General features: G+C 47.9%; 1 protein-coding gene across 1 annotated transcript in view; it reads right to left on the reverse strand.

Moving 5' to 3' along the window:
- Positions 1-513: 513 nt before the first annotated feature.
- The window catches only part of USP31 (ubiquitin specific peptidase 31), an 80,462-nt gene continuing 63,788 nt past the window's right edge, over positions 514-17,187 (reverse strand). The window contains exons 13-16 of the mRNA XM_069570348.1: positions 16,394-16,619; positions 9,583-9,741; positions 7,914-8,066; positions 514-5,825 (exon numbers count right to left, since the gene is read on the reverse strand). Of these exons, the coding sequence (XP_069426449.1) occupies positions 4,258-5,825; positions 7,914-8,066; positions 9,583-9,741; positions 16,394-16,619 (2,106 nt within the window). The 3' untranslated portion in view covers positions 514-4,257. The remainder of the gene's footprint in view (positions 5,826-7,913; positions 8,067-9,582; positions 9,742-16,393; positions 16,620-17,187) is intronic.

Genomic DNA, 17,187 nt, shown 5'->3' on the forward strand with positions numbered 1-17,187 from the left:
TTTGCATAGGTAGTAAGAGCATGCTTTCTGGGTTAGACGGAGGCCATGCAAAATTATTTCCATTACTTGGGGGAAAAAAATGATTGATCATGCTCAAAATGCAGATGCAAAAACACTTTGAGAGTTGATCAAACGGCAGTATGGACTGTCCATTTAAATAAACGCATGGGATTTCCCCCCCAAAATATGAAGTTAGCAATAACATTACCCTTTAAGAAATTGAAGACAGACAGCCTGCACGGTAACAGCTATTTTTTGTGTTTATGTTTATGATATAGGCACTGGTTTGTCAGCAACTTTGCTCTTCTCAATTCCAAGTAATACAAAGTTCAGTGTGCCTCATAGAATACGTTTTATTGAAACTGTGCTTGTGATTTGCATACTAGCTCAAAAATCCAACCCGGGAACACTAATAATCTTTGCATCCAATAATTATTATAACCTACACAGGAAAACAGTATCTCCAGCTGCTCAGTAATTGGTCAGAATGAAATTTAACATTGGATGTCAATCTACTTTTTAAAACACGTTTATTTGAAATAAATGAGCTTTGTTCACAGCTCTTCTGTTCCTTTTTTTGTAAAGGCTGTCACCTCTGTTTCCTGTACATTCTGTCCTGTTTTCTTCATGATAGGTTATTTTAGAGGGATGACCATTTCCCCCCCACCACCCACAGAAATCCCCACATCCACCTCACACAAATGCAGGTGACCAAATTCTAAAGAAAAGGGACTGCAGATCGGATTTCCAACCTCTTAGTCGAGACAGCACAGTCTGAAACAGGATGTGACAGTAAAATGTCTCCAAAGATGAAGAAGGGCACTTTTGGTTTCCAGAACAGAGCAGACTTGTTCAGGAGGCCCCCAAGCCTCGGCCGATCACCAGGATCCACTTGAGCTTCCTGCTTGGGAGGACTGTCGCCCCGTCTAGGACATCACTGGCACCCCTGGTTCAGTGGAGCTCCCAGGGCCCATCAGCTGCACAAACTCCCGAAGCTTGCAGCTTGCCTTTACAAGCAAAGCAGGCCCTCAACGAATGTTTGCCGAATGCATGATGAAAGGAAGATTGCAGAAGAGGTCAGGGCAGCCTCACAGACAGTAACAGTACTCTGCGATACCACAAACACTCCCATACCCATTTCTATCGGCCCAGTGGAGCATTACTTACTTTCAGCTAGGCTGCTTTTAGGATGAGAAAATACACAGAAAAGGTGGGAGACGGTCTTGAGGTGCCACACGCTTAAGTTTCTTTGTGCTTCCCCATTACATTAGGGGTTACAAAGGCAAGGTGCAGGGCTGTTGGAAGGAATGATGAAGACTCAGTGCACCCGATGTTCACGGGAAAAGAAATCAAGGATAAAGGTTTTAAAAAGCAAACAAACATTACAGATGCAACACTACTGTTGGTGATTAGTTTGTGCCTATCAGGAAATATGACTGCTCTAATCAGGCCCACCTGGTTGTCAACTAGGAAGGGGTCTACCATCTTCAGCAGATGATTTTTAACCCCAACACACATATAAGCTCATTGTGCCAAACATCTCTGAGAAGAGAAAAAACAGAACACCGAGTCCCTAACTCCACCAAAGAACAGAACTGAACCAAGTGTAATTTTTCTAGAAGATACCTCACATCACAAAGAGCATCTCCAAACTTTTGAGCAAAATATCCTTTTTCTGTGGCTTAAAGGTTGCAACCTAATAACTAAGGATGAAATTTTCACTGCTTACCAAGATGCCTAGACAGTGCCATACTTCCTGATTTCTTTACCATTAAAATCTGAAACAGGAACTAAATTCCATAGACATACAGTTTATAGATATGCAAAGTTTATTTCTAGATCCCATGGAACTTTAATATATTTCATAGATTTGGGTTTGTTTTTTTTATTATTATTATAAAGACACTAAACACAACAGAAAATCCATTCTTGGAGAACTCCGAAATATTTACCCCTGGGAAAATTAAATTACATTCTATTAATGCTTAACTGTTTATATTCCCCACCTCCCCTCCAAAAAAAGTGTTATTAAAACACTGAGTAGTCCAACTGTGATTCTAAGACTGTTTCAGAGCTTCAGATAAAAGATTTAAAATGAGATTTACCTATTAAAGAAAGATGAGAGGTTCAAATAGACAAACACTCAATTCCAGATATTGACAACCCCACATTTGGTGCAATCTTTTTAGGAAATCAAAGTGATACAGGAAAACTCACGGTGGCTAAACACTGATGGAGCTGTCAATGTGCTGCTCGAAGCAACAAGATCAAGATGGAAGGCAGTCACAGCCCGGCAGGGGAGAGTGAAGCTGCTCTGGGGAGCCAGACGCCTGCACGGTGAGATGAGGACTCCTGGTAGAGTGGTGAAGTCAGGATCAAGCACAACAGGCTCAGAGTAAGTGGATTTCACGGAGCACTAGCATAACTCTCACAAGGCCAGATGTGTTGTCTTAAACGTCGCAGGGGTCTACAATTTCAGCTTACCCCCAACACACGTGGCCTCCAGACTTGCAGGTTAACCTGCTCGTGCTCAAATCAGCAGCAAAATAAAGCAACCTACTAGAAGCATCTCCCTAGAGGCATTCACAGAAAAGAAAGGGGGAAAAAAAGAAAAACAGGGCAGTGCAGAACCCATAGCTATGCAGGTAATGTATGTTCTAGTTACTTGGCACACGGCAATACTGAAAAGGGAGATTATATGAATGGATCCGTGTACAAGGTGTTCAGGAAGAACCTGAAGAGTCCATGACTTAAAAAAAAAGTTAATATGTAAACGCGTATAAACTTAGCATGCCATATTTCACAGCAAAGTGACAAATGCTATTCAAAGAGAATCAGAACCATGACTCTCTTCGACATTTTTAAAAAATGGAAAATAAAAAAGCTAAAAATCCCAGAACACCTCCTAAAAGCTTGAAATAATCTATATACATATCTTGCCTATCTGTGAATTTCTTGAGGTTCCCTTTTTCTCTAAACAAGAAACGCAATTTTCACTGACAATGCCAGATGAAACAGGCTCCAGCCTGCTTGTGAGTTTCATTACATCTTCAGCACAAAGAAGAAATAAATGCATTCCTGAAAAACAATCCCAACGAAGCCTGACAGGCAGGACCAGTGTGCACATAACACTGTCACACGTCGCTCGAAAACACCACCACTGGCTGCTGGCATCAGGCGACTTCTTTCCTCTCCAGGTTACAAGACGAGGAAACACGGGTGTGCGCACTCGGGGCAGCATGGGGCCTTCCATTTCTAACATAGGAAAAAAAGCAACACCAGAGAAGGAAATGGCACAGATTTATGCATCCAGTCTAGAATTCATTTCTTTTTTTCCAGGAATTTTCTCTAGTCCATTTCAAAACCCCAATGACCTTAGTGAGCAAATTTACAAGGGAAAAAAAAAATGTTAACTACTAGTGACTGGCTTTCTGGCTATCCGACTTGCCATCTCTTAAAACACATCCCACAGGTCAAGACAGCTTATGGCAATGCACGTCTTTGCAGATAGGAAGGTGGTGAAAGGCTTCATTTCTACCTCTAAAAACTTCTCTCTGTGGCAGTAGGAGAAATAACAGCAACCCACAGGCCACCTTGTCTGATGCTTTCACGGATGCGCAACCGTCCTACACTAGCTGAGTATATACCTGAGAAACGTTAGTGTGAAAATATTGCCCTTGACAAAAACTGGTAAGATGGGGCCAAAGTGCAGAAAGCGACAGTTTTCCCCTCGGTTTATTTCACTGTTAGTGTCACAGTTCACAAGAGTTCCTGGTGCCACGTGACAATCCACAGCTGACGACAAATTCCGCTCAGATGAAACGAGAGTCAAGTAATTCATCCTTCTACAGAGCACACTAGTGATAGCTTAACTGGTTTCACAGGTTTCAAATCCCTAGTGTCCAATGAAAGTCGTTAAGAGTTCTCTAGAAAGAAATATGTACAGTTACTAAAGGGACCGTCCAGGGTATCGTCTATAATTATTTCAGTTAGCTTGGTGTCAATGCTTTGCCTATGGCTGTTATTTGGTTCAATGGCAGAATAAGGCGACGCTTTTAACAATTTGCAATTGAATTCTCCATATACACACACACGCGTGCGCACAAACACACACACACACATACACACACACACACACATGGCAGGCACATGACCCCCAAAAAATACAAAACAGAAGCATAAAGGGCTTTGGTGGGAGGGAAGGGGTTCTAAATAAATTAACATCTTTACAGATAAAACACCTGGACTGCAGAAGTATCACTGAGGTTTCTGAGAAGGCCGTGCAGAGGTTTGCATGCTAGAAGGTAACTTTCTGGAGGATTTCTCAGCAGGCTGCCTGCACCCAGGAGACGAGGGCACTGCAGAATCGAGCTGAGAAGTCTTGGGCTTGCGAGCAGACAGCAGGGAAAGTTTAGCAGCAGCGGGGTCCTTGGAGGCGAGCGGCTCTTTCCCAACCGCACTGGCATTTGGCTGCTGGGAGCCTGGCGACTGGGAGCCTTTCTCTGCCTTGTCATCCACTGCGCTCTTACAGACGGACCTGACGGAGCCCCCGCCCGCCTTCTTGGACAGCAAGGCGGTCTTGCCTAGATCTGTTGACCGCCGGGTCTCTTTCTGTCTCAAGGCCGACTTGAAGAAGGACAGCCCCTTGTCCTCGGACTTGCTGTCCCTCTTCAGACCAGCCTTCACGCTCATGCTGGGGGAGCGCAGGCTGGCCATGGAGGAGCTCCGCACGTGCTTGCTATCCGCCCTGCCGTCCCCGGCCCTGGCCTGGCTCACGCGCGGGGAGTTGGGTTTGGAGCTGGAGGTGACGCTGGCCCTGTCGGAAACCAGGCTGTGTCTGGAGCCCTCTCGGCTTAAGCTCCTGTCTGAAGTCCTGCTCTTCCCAGGAGGGAAGGGGCCCCTCGGGGCAGGGCCTGAGGCTTTCTTTGCAGATGTGGAGGAAGCAGTGTAAGCGAGGGAAGAAGCCGACTTCTGCTTCTGGAGCGAAGGGGACGACACAGACTCATGGGACTTGGGGGAGGACTCCTTCTTTGGGGCAGGGGCCGGGGACGAATGCCGTCCACTGGCCCTGGAGGAAGAATCGGCTTTGCTTCGGGAGCGGGAGGGCTTTACGGACACTTTCACGGGAACGGGAGAAGAAGGGGACGTACTGGAAAGAGAGGACTCCTGGCTGGCCAAGGCTGGTCTCCCCTTCCGCAAGCTTCGATCTGGCTCAGAAGTGCCTTTGGCGCTGGGGGATCTCTTGGTTGTGCTCTCTGGCTTCTTTGCGAGGGAGCCTGGGTGGCTTGGGGATTTCACCTCTTTGACTGGAGAACTGTCTACAGAATCGCTCTGATCCACGTATGCAATCTGGTTATTGTTATCAAATGGATCAGAGACAGGGGGCAAGTGATCCCCATGTGCTGAGCTTCTGCTCTGTGTGTCCACCACGCTGGAGTTCAACTTGCGGGCATCTGACTCGTCTCTAAACACACCTTCCATGACAGCCAGAGGGGCCCGACCCACAGCCTTGTGCTCCCGCCGACTGTGACTGTCACTCGAGTCCTGGTGGCTGCTGGACAGGTTCCTCAAGCTGCCGAAGCAGGAGATGGAGACCTTGTCATCCACTGCCTCCCCGATCTTCTCCAGGGTGGACGCAGAGGTGTGAATCGGAGAGTCCCCTGAGAAGCGGGAAGGGGAACTGGAGCGCATTTGCAGCTTGGCAGACAGGGACCAGGAAGGCCGGATGCAATTTTCATTGACGGCCAAGGGGCTGGTGACAGACGGTCTGGATGACAAGCTCTGGCGCTGGACACTTCTCACGAACGGACGAGTTGAGAAGCCTCCTGAATGCAGCAAAGAGATTACCGTTAAGCCAAGCCAACAAGATGCGCTAGTAACATGTACAGAACAAACGAAGGCCAGCCTCAGGGGACGACGGGAGCGTGACCTTCAGAGCCAGTGCGTCTGGGGTCAGTGAGTCATCACGTGATTTTAACTTTTCTGAGCCTTTACCTATAAAATAGGGGCATTCTAACTTCAGGACCAGCAAAGCACCTTCTTGCTCAACATCAGGGCTCAGCAGACTTTTACTCTAATGGCCAAGACAGTAAATATTTTAGGCTTTGTGGGGCAGCTGTTCAACTCTGCCCCCCTAGTGCAAAAGCAGCCACAGGCAACAAATAAACAAACAGGTATGGCTGTGTTCCAACAAAACTTTTTTTTGTTAACAAATAAAGACAGGGGCCATATTTGGCCTGTGGGCCATAATTTCCTGACCCTTGTAACTCACAGAGCTACTAGAAGAATTAAATAAAGTCTTCAAAGTCCTGTGCCCGGCAAGGTACCTGACATTGCACACTGCTCAATAAACGTGAGCAGTTCATCTTATTAAGGACACTGGGGCCCACAGCAGCAAGGTCCGTGCCCATGACCACAAAGGTAATTAGAGGCAGAGCCAGCAACAGAACCACAACCCCTTCCCCCAACTCAACATCACAGGCAGGCGGGCCTGTGATCGCTGGCTGTGAATGCCATCAGTGGAAAGGACTAGAGACAATACACTTCTACCCTGAGTGCCTTAAAACTTTCAAGAAAAATATTCATAATTAGAGCAGTAAGTGACTTTGAACTTCCAAAGAAAATATTCTAAATGAAATTCTCCACACTTGCTACTGGAGCTGTGGTATTAATACAGCTCCGTCTGGATGAGACCCTGAGAGACAGGCCCTGGTCCATGGGCATCACCCAGCACGACTGTATGATGATGACCCCAAAGAGGATACCGATTCCCCCAACTCCGCCATTTAAAACAGACTGGGGGCAAACCATATCTAGGCTCACTGTTGAAACAGTGAGCTCGAAGTTTAAAGGCTTTGCTGAAAACCACCTCTAAATGATAAACAAGCCGAGGGGCACTGTCAGTTTTTCATGAAATGTCAGGAGTGCCAGCCAGGAGCTTGGTGGTTATATCCCAAGACTCTTACGCTACAAATGAAGACGCAACAGTCGGAAGAAGGGGCAGAGCTGGAGGTGGGAGGGAGTTCTCCACGTCAGGCCTTCCTCCAGACTCCCGTTTTCTTCCTACAATTTGTGTTCAGATTTACCCATCACCACCAGCAAGCAGCAGTTTACTAGAAGCGATGGAAATGCAGGCCACAGACTGACTGAGGCCTGCTGGGGGTGAGTCACCGAGCTCATGGTATCCCATAGAGGCTGAGCTCACTCTCTCCCCCTCCCAACGCTCAGGACTCCAGCTGCCTGATCGCCTCCCCCCAGCTTGGGGCCCTGGGTGGAACGGAGGGCTGTGTTGCCACTAGTCCAGCGGGATCTGAAGGCGAAAACACCAGAGCTCAATTTTTATCAGCTTTTCCAAGCTTGCATACTGTGACTGCTTTCAAAATCCCCCCAAACAGCTTTATAAAAAGGTAATGGCTTCTGTTCTAGCTGCTTCTGCACTCCCCAAGTCCCTCCAGGGAGACAGCGTGGTGGGAAGGAGAAGCCGAGCCAAGTCAGGCGCTCCCACACCAGGCCCCGCATAGCAGCTCATCCCCAGGCAGCCTCCCGCAAAGCCCTCGGCAAACCGCAAGCTCGCCGAGTCCCCTCACAGCTACTCTGAAGAGTTTAAGAAGCACTTCGATTAAACTGTACCCGTTACCGTACAGAGTTAAAGTTCTAACCTCCACGTTTAGACTTTAAAAGTGAAAAACGACAAAGTGGAAGGAGAAAGTCCTGGATCCCAGAGGAAAAGCGAGAGGCCCGGTGATATAAAAGGTTACATACGATGGTGACCACAGCCACGCAGTCCCCTCACTGTCACCCTCTTTGATGTTCCCCCAACCCCTTCTTGGCACTTGGCTCCTCAATACGAGGGAGCCTGTGTGCGTGTCCACAAGTCGCCGTTTTGGAAATCTGTCACCGAAACCCAGACCCACCGTCGTCTTCACTCCTCTCCCCGGTCATCTCCACGGACTCAGACAGCGAGGCCAGGGAGGTGCGTCTGGAGGAAGCCGCAGAGGTCACGCTGGCTTGCTTGCTCCCCGGGAGTCGGCTCACCCAGTGTTCACACAAGGAGGAACTCGTGGAGCCTGCAGGAAAGGAAGCGGGCACCGAGGTCAGGCCAGAAGCCCGGGGACCTCACTGTCGGGCCGGCGCTAACTCCCAGACCCCACACCATGCCCGCTCGAATGACCGCTGTGAGGATGAAAGAGGGCAGACTCCCACTCACGTCTGTAGCTGTAAAATCCAAGTACAGGGACGGACACTTCATAAGGCAAAGTCTTAAGAGCCAGCAACAGAATGGAACAGACACAACTGTTCATACCTTCCATCTACCCTAGAAACGTTTACTGAGCACCACAGCACTGTTCTAAGCACTTGCAGTAATACTCCAGACAGAGAGACGAAAGCAAGCAGCGGTGTACTGTTACTTTCCTGGCCTGTTCGGTGAAATTTTTAAATCATTTAAACCACAGTATTAATATACAACAAGCAAGCACACACACACACAGGGCCACGTGCCGTTCTGTCTTGTCTGTTCCAGGAAGGCCCTTAAATATGAGTTAGGACAACAGAAACCACTCCTGAGATGGAGAGCGTGCAGCAGCATGACCGTCTCGAGACCTCAAGGGGGTGTCAGGTCCGAGCACATCTGACTCTGGAAAGCACTGCGGGACGGCACTAGAGCCGTGAGTTCGCGCCTTCTGTGAACGAAGACAGCAGCTTCAGACTGAGTGCTGTACCGCGTGGGGCGTGATGCACCAGGGGTCTCTCTGCCTCAGCGACGCTTTCTCTGAGTGGCTTCCGGCTTATCCCTCACAAGCTTTGAGGGGCGCAGGGATGAATAACTGATCACACACTGCCACGTTCCAGAACTCTGTCCTATTCTCTCAACCCCAACGTGGCATTAAGACACCTTCTCCCCGTTTGGATTGTGTGTGGCTGCATCAACATTAAGTGTGGATACTGGTTCTTGTGTTTGTTTAACACAACAGACTAGATCTCATCAAACTAAACCCAAGCCCTCTGTGATTATTACAGCCTTCAATCCTTCTCCTAACAGAATAGGCCAGTCTTACTGGAAAAAAAGAATAATTTGTAACGGTGCTTTACCCTTTACAAAAGGCTTTAACGCCAAGTTTATCTGATCTGCTGGACACAACGACCTCATGAGGTAGGTAGTATTATTACACCCCTGTTACGGATGACAAATATGTGGCTTAGATGGGACATGCTCCAAGATAACCCGACCAAGGGGTGGCAAAGCCGAGTCTGGTTCTGTTTCCAAATCGCTCGGTCCCTCTACTCTGTGAGCACCCGGTGGTGCTCCTCAGCTCCCTCGCTCACTGACTCCACAAGTAAGCACACGAGCGTGCACTGAGCCGGACTCCACTCCACCTCCAAGGCAACTCCTGGTCACAGTTGCTCGCACATTCCAGCCCCGTCTCCTTGACTGCAACCATTCTGCCTTCAGATTAAATGCAAATGTGACAATTAACCTGATCCAACCGGCAGAATCAGAGGACCTTCTGGAGAAGTCCTCTGGATCATCAAGTACCACCTTCCGTTCTCAGAAAAACCGCCCCTGGAGTGGAATGGTCTTACCTGCCACCGAGCTGTTGGCCGACCACGATGGTATAGCCGTCCGCCTCTGGTAGAAAAGGATGTATGCCGTCTGCGTGCAGACTTCATCTTCTGACAGCTGCTGCACATCACTGTCGTCGAAGCAGTACCAGAGGCCGTCCACGGAGTTCTTGCAGAACGCTGCCAAAGAGAGCCCACCAGCCATCAGCACCGGGGTGGCCACTCTGGCTGCTCCGCTCCACCCACAGACACCGCTTCCTTGCCTCACATAATTTAATAACTTTTTAAGGTTGCAGGCAGTAATGCAGAGAAAGGATTAAAAAAAAAAAAAAAGCCAAATTCCAAATCATACACAAGCAAGATGTTTCACGAAATTCCAACCTATTCCAAATGGATGAAATTCTACTTAATCTTAGAAAATGAGTATTTGTTAAACCAACGGCTTTCAACCAGAGATGATTTTGCCCCAGGGGACACCTGGAAATGAATGGAGACATTTTTGACGGTCACAACTTGGGGGTTGGCAGGGCAGGTAGGACACTAATGATGAGTCGGGGATCGAGACCAGGGCTGCTGCCAAACAGGCTACCGTGCGCAGAACAGGCACCACAACGAAGAGCTACCAGCAAACATGCTAATGTGCCAGGACTGAGAAGCTCTGCTTTAAGGATGCTGTAACATTTTAGTGTTTTGAGAACTAGAAATCATGATATTAACAATCAGTTCAGTTCAGTACAGTCACTCAGTCGTGTCCGACTCTTTGCAACCCCCTGAATCACAGCACGCCAGGCCTCCCTGTCCATCACCAACTCCCGGAGTTCACTCAGACTCACGTCCATCAAGTCAGTGATGCGATCCAGCCATCTCATCCACTGTCGTCCCCTTCTCCTTCTGCCCCCAATCCCTCCCAGCATCAGAGTCTTTTCCAGTGAGTCAACTCTTCGCATGAGGTGGCCAAAGTACTGGAGCTTCAGCTTCAGCATCATTCCCTCCAGAGAAATCCCAGGGTTGATCTCCTTCAGAATGGACTGGTTGGATCTCCCTGCAGTCCAAGGGACTCTCAAGAGTCTTCTCCAACACCACACTTCAAAAGCATCAATTCTTCGGTGCTTAGCTTTCTTCACAGTCCAACTCTCATATCCATACATGACCACTAGAAAAACCATACCCTTGACTAGACGGACCTTTGTTGGCAAAGTAATGTCTCTGCTTTTCAATATGCCATCTAGGTTGTTCATAACTTTTCTTCCAAGGAGTAAGCGTCTTTTAATTTCACAGCTGCAGTCACCATCTGCAGTGATTTTGGAGGCCAAAACAATAAACTCTGACACTGTTTCCACTGTTTCCCCATCTATTTCCCATGAAGTGATGGGACCAGATGCCATGATCTTCGTTTTCTGAATGTTGAGCTTTAAGCCAACTTTTTCACTCTCCTCTTTCACTTTCATCAAGAGGCTTTTTAGCTCCTCTTCACTTTCTGCCATAAGGGTGGTGTCATCTGCATATCTGAGGTTATTGATATTTCTCCCGGCAATCTTGATTCCAGCTTGTGATTCTTCCAGCCCAGCGTTTCTCATGATGTACTCTGCATAGAAGTTAAATAAGCAGGGTGACAATATATAGCCTTGACATACTCCTTTTCCTATTTGGAACCAGTCTGTTGTTCCATGTCCAATTCTAACTGTTGCTTCCTGACCTGCATATAGGTTTCTCAAGAGGCAGGTCAGGTGGTCTGGTATTCCCATCTCTCAGAATTTTCCACAGTTTATTGTGATCCACACAGTCAAAGGCTTTGGCATAGTCAATAAAGCAGAAATAGATGTTTTTCTGGAACTCTCTTGCTTTTTCCATGATCCAGCGGATGTTGGCAATTTGATCTCTGGTTCCTCTGCCTTTTCTAAAACCAGCTTGAACATCAGGACATTCACGGTTCATATATTGCTGAAGCCCGGCTTGGAGAATTTTGAGCTTTACTTTACTAGCATGTGAGATGAGTGCAATTGTGTGGTAGTTTGAGCATTCTTTGGCATTGCCTTTCTTTGGGATTGGAATGAAAACTGACCTTTTCCAGGCCTGTGGCCACTGCAGCAGCTAATACTTGTTTAACACTTGTTATGTATATCTCATTTGATCCTATGTAATTTGTTCTATCACTACTCCCATTTTACAGAGGCTCAAAATGATTAACCAGCTTGCCCAAGGCCACACAGCTGGTAAAGCACGGGGTCCAGTCTGTTTCAGAATTATCTAGTCCTCGAGCTTGTTCTTAAACCCCCACCGTATCCTGCCTCCCTCAGAGGCAGCAAAACGGTGCCTCATGGAAGTCCCCCAGCAAACTGAGAATGGGGGCTGATGAATGCATGCGGCCTTCTCTCCAGATCAAATTCTAAGCCTGAGATAAGAATCAGGAGTGTTGAAGCACCAGCAAGAATCTTGATCCGGAAAGCTATATGCGCACCAGTACTTTCTAACTTATTGGGGTGAACATGAATGAGTGCTGCCACATTCGGCTGAATGCCGGAACAGACGCAGTAGGGGCCTGGGGGGCAGGACACATAAGGTCCCCGAGTGGCACCAGGAGTGACAGCCTTGATAGGCCACAACCACTGGGTGAGTATGGACTCCAAGGAGATGAAAGGGACCAGGCGAGGCAGGGCTACACCAGACAGGTGCCAACAAAGAAGAGCAGGCGAAGAACCTATGACTGCAGGGCAGGAAGTCGTCTGCAGCTGTGGACTCACTGGAACCAGAGGGGAAAGCGCAAATGGAGCTGGTCAAACAGCAACTGTCTGGTCAGTGGCGTGGTCAGGCGTGATACACTGTGGCCCAGCTGGAGAGGGGGTGCTGTTCAGGAGTGGGAGGAGGGGCGGGAGGGCAACTGTACGGAGGAGCGTGCCCGAGAGAAGGTGGCAGGGCAACCGTGTTCCAGCTCCAGTCTGCTTCTCCTCGGGGTGCTCTGTCCTCAGACACAGCATGGAAACTCTCAGGGGCTCATCAACGGGCTAATGATGTATTCATAAAATAATTCTGTGTGCTTTTCTTCCCAGCGCTGTTTCCTAAATTGTTTTCTAGACCAGTGCTACGCAAATTGTGTCTCACAGACTGGTGCCAGACCACAGGAGAAGCACCAAAACGGGGTAAGCATTTAAAAACATTCAGAGTAGTCTGATGTTTTTATTGTGTTTTTGAGTAAGTTCTGGCTCACAAAGGACTGGAAATTTCTTAAAAGATTTAAGAAATCTTTTAAAAGGTTCTTCATCGCAGATCATTTAAGAAGCACTGTTCTAGAATCATTACAAGTCAGCCATACATATACCATGTAACTATAGGTAGAACCAGTGCAAAATAAAGAACACATTAAAATAAACATTCCAAGTGAAAGCTTAGAAGTAAGGTATCTTTAACTTAACAATGCTCAAGTACTTAAATGTTCTTATGCAAGAAGCAGTGGTATGGTCTAAGCATGAGGAGTAAAGTAAGTCAAGTTGCTCAGTCGTGTCCGACTCTTTGCGACCCCATGGACTATAGCCCACCAGGCTTCTCCGTCCATGGGATTTTCCAGGCAAGAATACTGGAGTGGGTTGCCATTTCCTTCTCTAGGAGATCTTCCCAACCCAGGGATTGAACCCGGGCCTCCCGCATTGTAGGCAGACGCTTTACCGTCTAAGCATGGGAGAGGGGAAATAAATGCAGAAAACATCTGAGTCACTCCTAGGTAACAGGCCCCAAGAAGCAGACATGAGCATTTCAGCTCCCCTGCATGGCCACTAGGTTAGAATACGGTTCTTCGCCTAACGTCACAGAGCTAGGAAGACGTGTCTAGCTTCTAGCCCACACTCCTCTAATTGTACTGCCTCCAAGGTAGCTATGGGTTTCCAGGCACTTTCCAGTCTATCCCATAAAAAGAGCAACATGAGGCTAGCATGTCCTATTTTCCTTAACAGTTTCTAGCTAGAAACCACACAACACGCTTGTCCATATTTTCCTGAGAAACAGTGTTCCGCACGCAAGATTCTTTACCAAAGCTGAGGCTACACAAACACCAACCAGGGATGCTGGAGAAGGTGTTACTTCACCAACTAATGAGTGAAATTAAATTCCCTCTAAGTCCCTTTCAATTCTTAGAGTCCCTGAGTACATAACTCTGTGACTTAGTATCAAGGAATGGAGATATGACCAGGAATGCCCCAAGAGGAAAAATCCAACTAGATACACAAAGGGGTTCCCACAGAATATAAATATAAAATATGTAAGGTACAAAATCTAGTATTAAAATCTGGCTTTAATAGATTTTTTCAGTAGATCCTCTATCTCCTTTTTCTCCTAGAAAGTGCTTCGCAGGGCAAGTGGAGGCCATCCAAAGCGCTCCACTATGAGACACACTCCAAGCTGGATCACTCCTTTCACAAGTGACTGCAGCTTGCAGCATCTAAATATTGAAAGAATTTGAACTTACTGGGTTTCAAGAACCAAAGATTGTGTCCAGTCACACTCAAGCTCTTGCCTCCTGGAGGAAGAACAAGTTAAGAGAGGAAGTGTGCAAGGCCAAGGAGGGGGTCTAGGACCCGCCAGGCTCACTTACCATGTTATGGGGCTGACTGCCAGGGAGGAGTCTCAGAAAGCCTGAAAGACCAACCGGCAGGGCCAACCCTCCTCCACCTCCCCCTGCATTTACGAACCAATAGCACCCTGGGGCCCCGTGGTGGAAACCATTGAATTGAGGACACAAGAAAGTCCCAGAGAAGTGTTTCTGCCAAACGGGCTGAGTGGGAAGGACGCAGAAACCCTAGTCCTGGCCACCCACACATCAAGTTCCCCCCACATACAGATGTCCAGGCAAGAAGCCCCCAGTATACGTGCCTCCCCAGCATGCATGCATGCCCTGAACCCCATCACTCCATTTCTGAGACTCAATCTCAAAGAGATACAGAAGGGGACTATGTACAAAGGGGTTCACCACTGTCATCCTCAAAGTTAAACACCAGAAATAATGTATGTGTTCAACAACAGGAAATGGTTATATATCACACTAGAGTTTCATCATCAGAATATCCTGCAGGCATTAAAAATAACGTTTACAAAAACTAAGTGTCTGCCCCGTGAGTGTAGGTGGCAGGTTACTAACCGCAGCTTCCCCTGACCCTCCAAGAAGGGGGTGCTCCAGCCAGTCTCTCCTCCCGGAACCCACAGTCCACACGTCAATCACAGAACCTAATACACACTTCCGCTCTTTCATATTATGTGTGCCTACGCCGTCCCAACCACTTGTTTACACTCTTGGAAGACAGAGGCTGAGGTTTTTTTAGTTTCCAACATGCCTCTGATATGTTATGGCCCATGGCAAGCAAGAAACAGAGCAGGTGCTCCATAGAGGTTCACCTGAACAGAGCCCATCAGTACAAATCACAACAGTATAAAGTAATGGCCACAACTTACAAAAAACATTGGAAGTAAACGCCACTTATCAGAATGTTACCTACTTACAACGGATATCATTCAGCCTTAAAAAAGAAGGAAAATTCGACACACAGTACAACATGGGTGACTCTTGAATACATCACACTAAGGGAAGTAAGCCAGACACAAAAGGACAAATACCGTATGATTCACTCACACGAGGTACCCAGAGTGATCAGCTTCACAGAAAGAACGGTGGCTGCCAGGGACTGGGGAGGGGTCAACAGGGAGTTACTGCTTCATGGATACAGAGTTTCAGTTTGGGAAGATGCAAGAAATTTGAGACGGAGAGTGGCCATGATTGCACGAAGATGTGAATGGACTTAATGACACCGAGCTGCCGCTGCTGCCGCTGCTGCTGCTGCTGCTGAGTCGCTCCAGTCGTGTCCGACTCTGTGCGACCCCACAGACGGCAGCCCACCAGGCTCCCCCGTCCCTGGGATTCTTCAGGCAAGAACCCTGGAGTGGGTCGCCATTTCCTTCTCTAATGCGTGAAAGTGAAAAGTGAAAAGGAAGTTGCTCAGTCGTGTCCGACTCTTAGCAACCCCATGGACTGCAGCCCACCAGGTTCCGCCGTCCATAGGATTTTCCAGGCAAGAGTACTGGAGTGGGGTGCCATTGCCTTCTCCGGAACTGTATGCTTAACAATAGTTAAAAAGGAAAATTCTGTTGCGTGCTATTTATCACAGTTTCTAAAAATATTACCTTTTTTTTTTCTTTTGAAGTTTTTGGCCATGCCACACAGCATGTGGGCTCTGAGCTCCCCGACCAGGGACTGAACCCCCACCCCCTACAGTGGAAGTGCAAAGTCTTGATCACTGGACTCCAGGGAATGCCCACCACCATTTTCTGAGTAATAATCTCACAAATTATTTTGGAGTGGTATCCTCATGGGTTGATGGCACTATTCTTTTTGCCTCTTTCTAGTTTCTAAATTTCATGATGAGCACTATTGCTTTGACAAATAAAAAAAAATAAATTTGAACACAAAGCAAAAAGAAAAACCCTTACAAGTCACTTTAAAGACACTGTTAAAAAAAAAGTGGTCCACAAACACTCCAAATCAGGGAGATGCTAGGCCCTCAAGGAAGCAGAGCAGAACCTTAAACAGGGCTGTGCAGGTGAGGTCAGGAAGGCAAGTCCTGGTGAGCCAGACGAGGCCACCCCTCTGCACAGGCCACCACTCTCCCTGCTCGGGTCAGAGCCTGACCAGATGAGGCCAGGGAACAGAGAACTGGAAGGTGAAAGCTGCCCTCGTGGTTGGCACACTTCCCGCTGGAAGAGAAAGCAAGGTTCTAAAGCACAGCCACCCTGTCGCAAGCACAACACGTCGGGGGACCGTCAGCACAGGCGCCCGGCCTCTCGCGCTGCAGACCTGTGTAGTGCCCCCCTTGCATGGTGCCATGGTGATTGCACACGGCATACAGGTCATAGATGTAGTCCTCAGGGTCCCTCCCGAGTCCGTAGGGCCGTCTCCACGGAGACCAGTGGGACGGCAGACTCCAGCTGCTCTGGCTTCGCTTGACCACGTGAGGTGTCATGTCCAGGCCGGTCAAAGGGAACTTGACCATGTTCTGAAGTTTCATACGCTTGTCTCCTTCCTGTTGCAAGAAGAAAAACAAGTCCTGATGGCATGTTCATGTGAGCAGAGGGTAGGCCAGTTCAGCGTGAAAGGCAGACTCTATCGGCTGAAGCAGGTTTGGGTTTCCTATCTGATGTTTCCAAAGACATACGACACAGGGAACAGGTTAACACTGTTAACTACCGGGGTTGGCCAAAAAGTTCATTCACGTTTTTCCGTAAGATGCTATAGACTAACCTGAACGAACTTTCTGGCCCACCAATACCTAGAGGGTTTTAATATCACCAAAAATGGAACCCGTGATTAACTACATGTAAGAGGATAATGAGCCTTCTGGCCCTTACCTAATAAAGGCTTTTAACGTGCAAAATGACAATTTCCGGTGGTTCATCCAGAGGCGTGAAAAGGAACGGAGTAACAACATACGTCAAGGGACAGCACGGTGTTGGCACCAAACTCATGGAACAGGGCCTCTTCCTGGCCCACCTCCTCCAGCAAGTACATGCAAAGTTAACAGTGACTTAGCTTGCTACCTTCACTGAGCTGACAACCTTAGGCAATCTGGAAATCTTGCCATGAGTTGAAAC

This window comes from Ovis canadensis, chromosome 24 (genome assembly GCF_042477335.2).
Source record: "Ovis canadensis isolate MfBH-ARS-UI-01 breed Bighorn chromosome 24, ARS-UI_OviCan_v2, whole genome shotgun sequence".
NCBI classification, from domain to species: domain Eukaryota; kingdom Metazoa; phylum Chordata; class Mammalia; order Artiodactyla; family Bovidae; genus Ovis; species Ovis canadensis.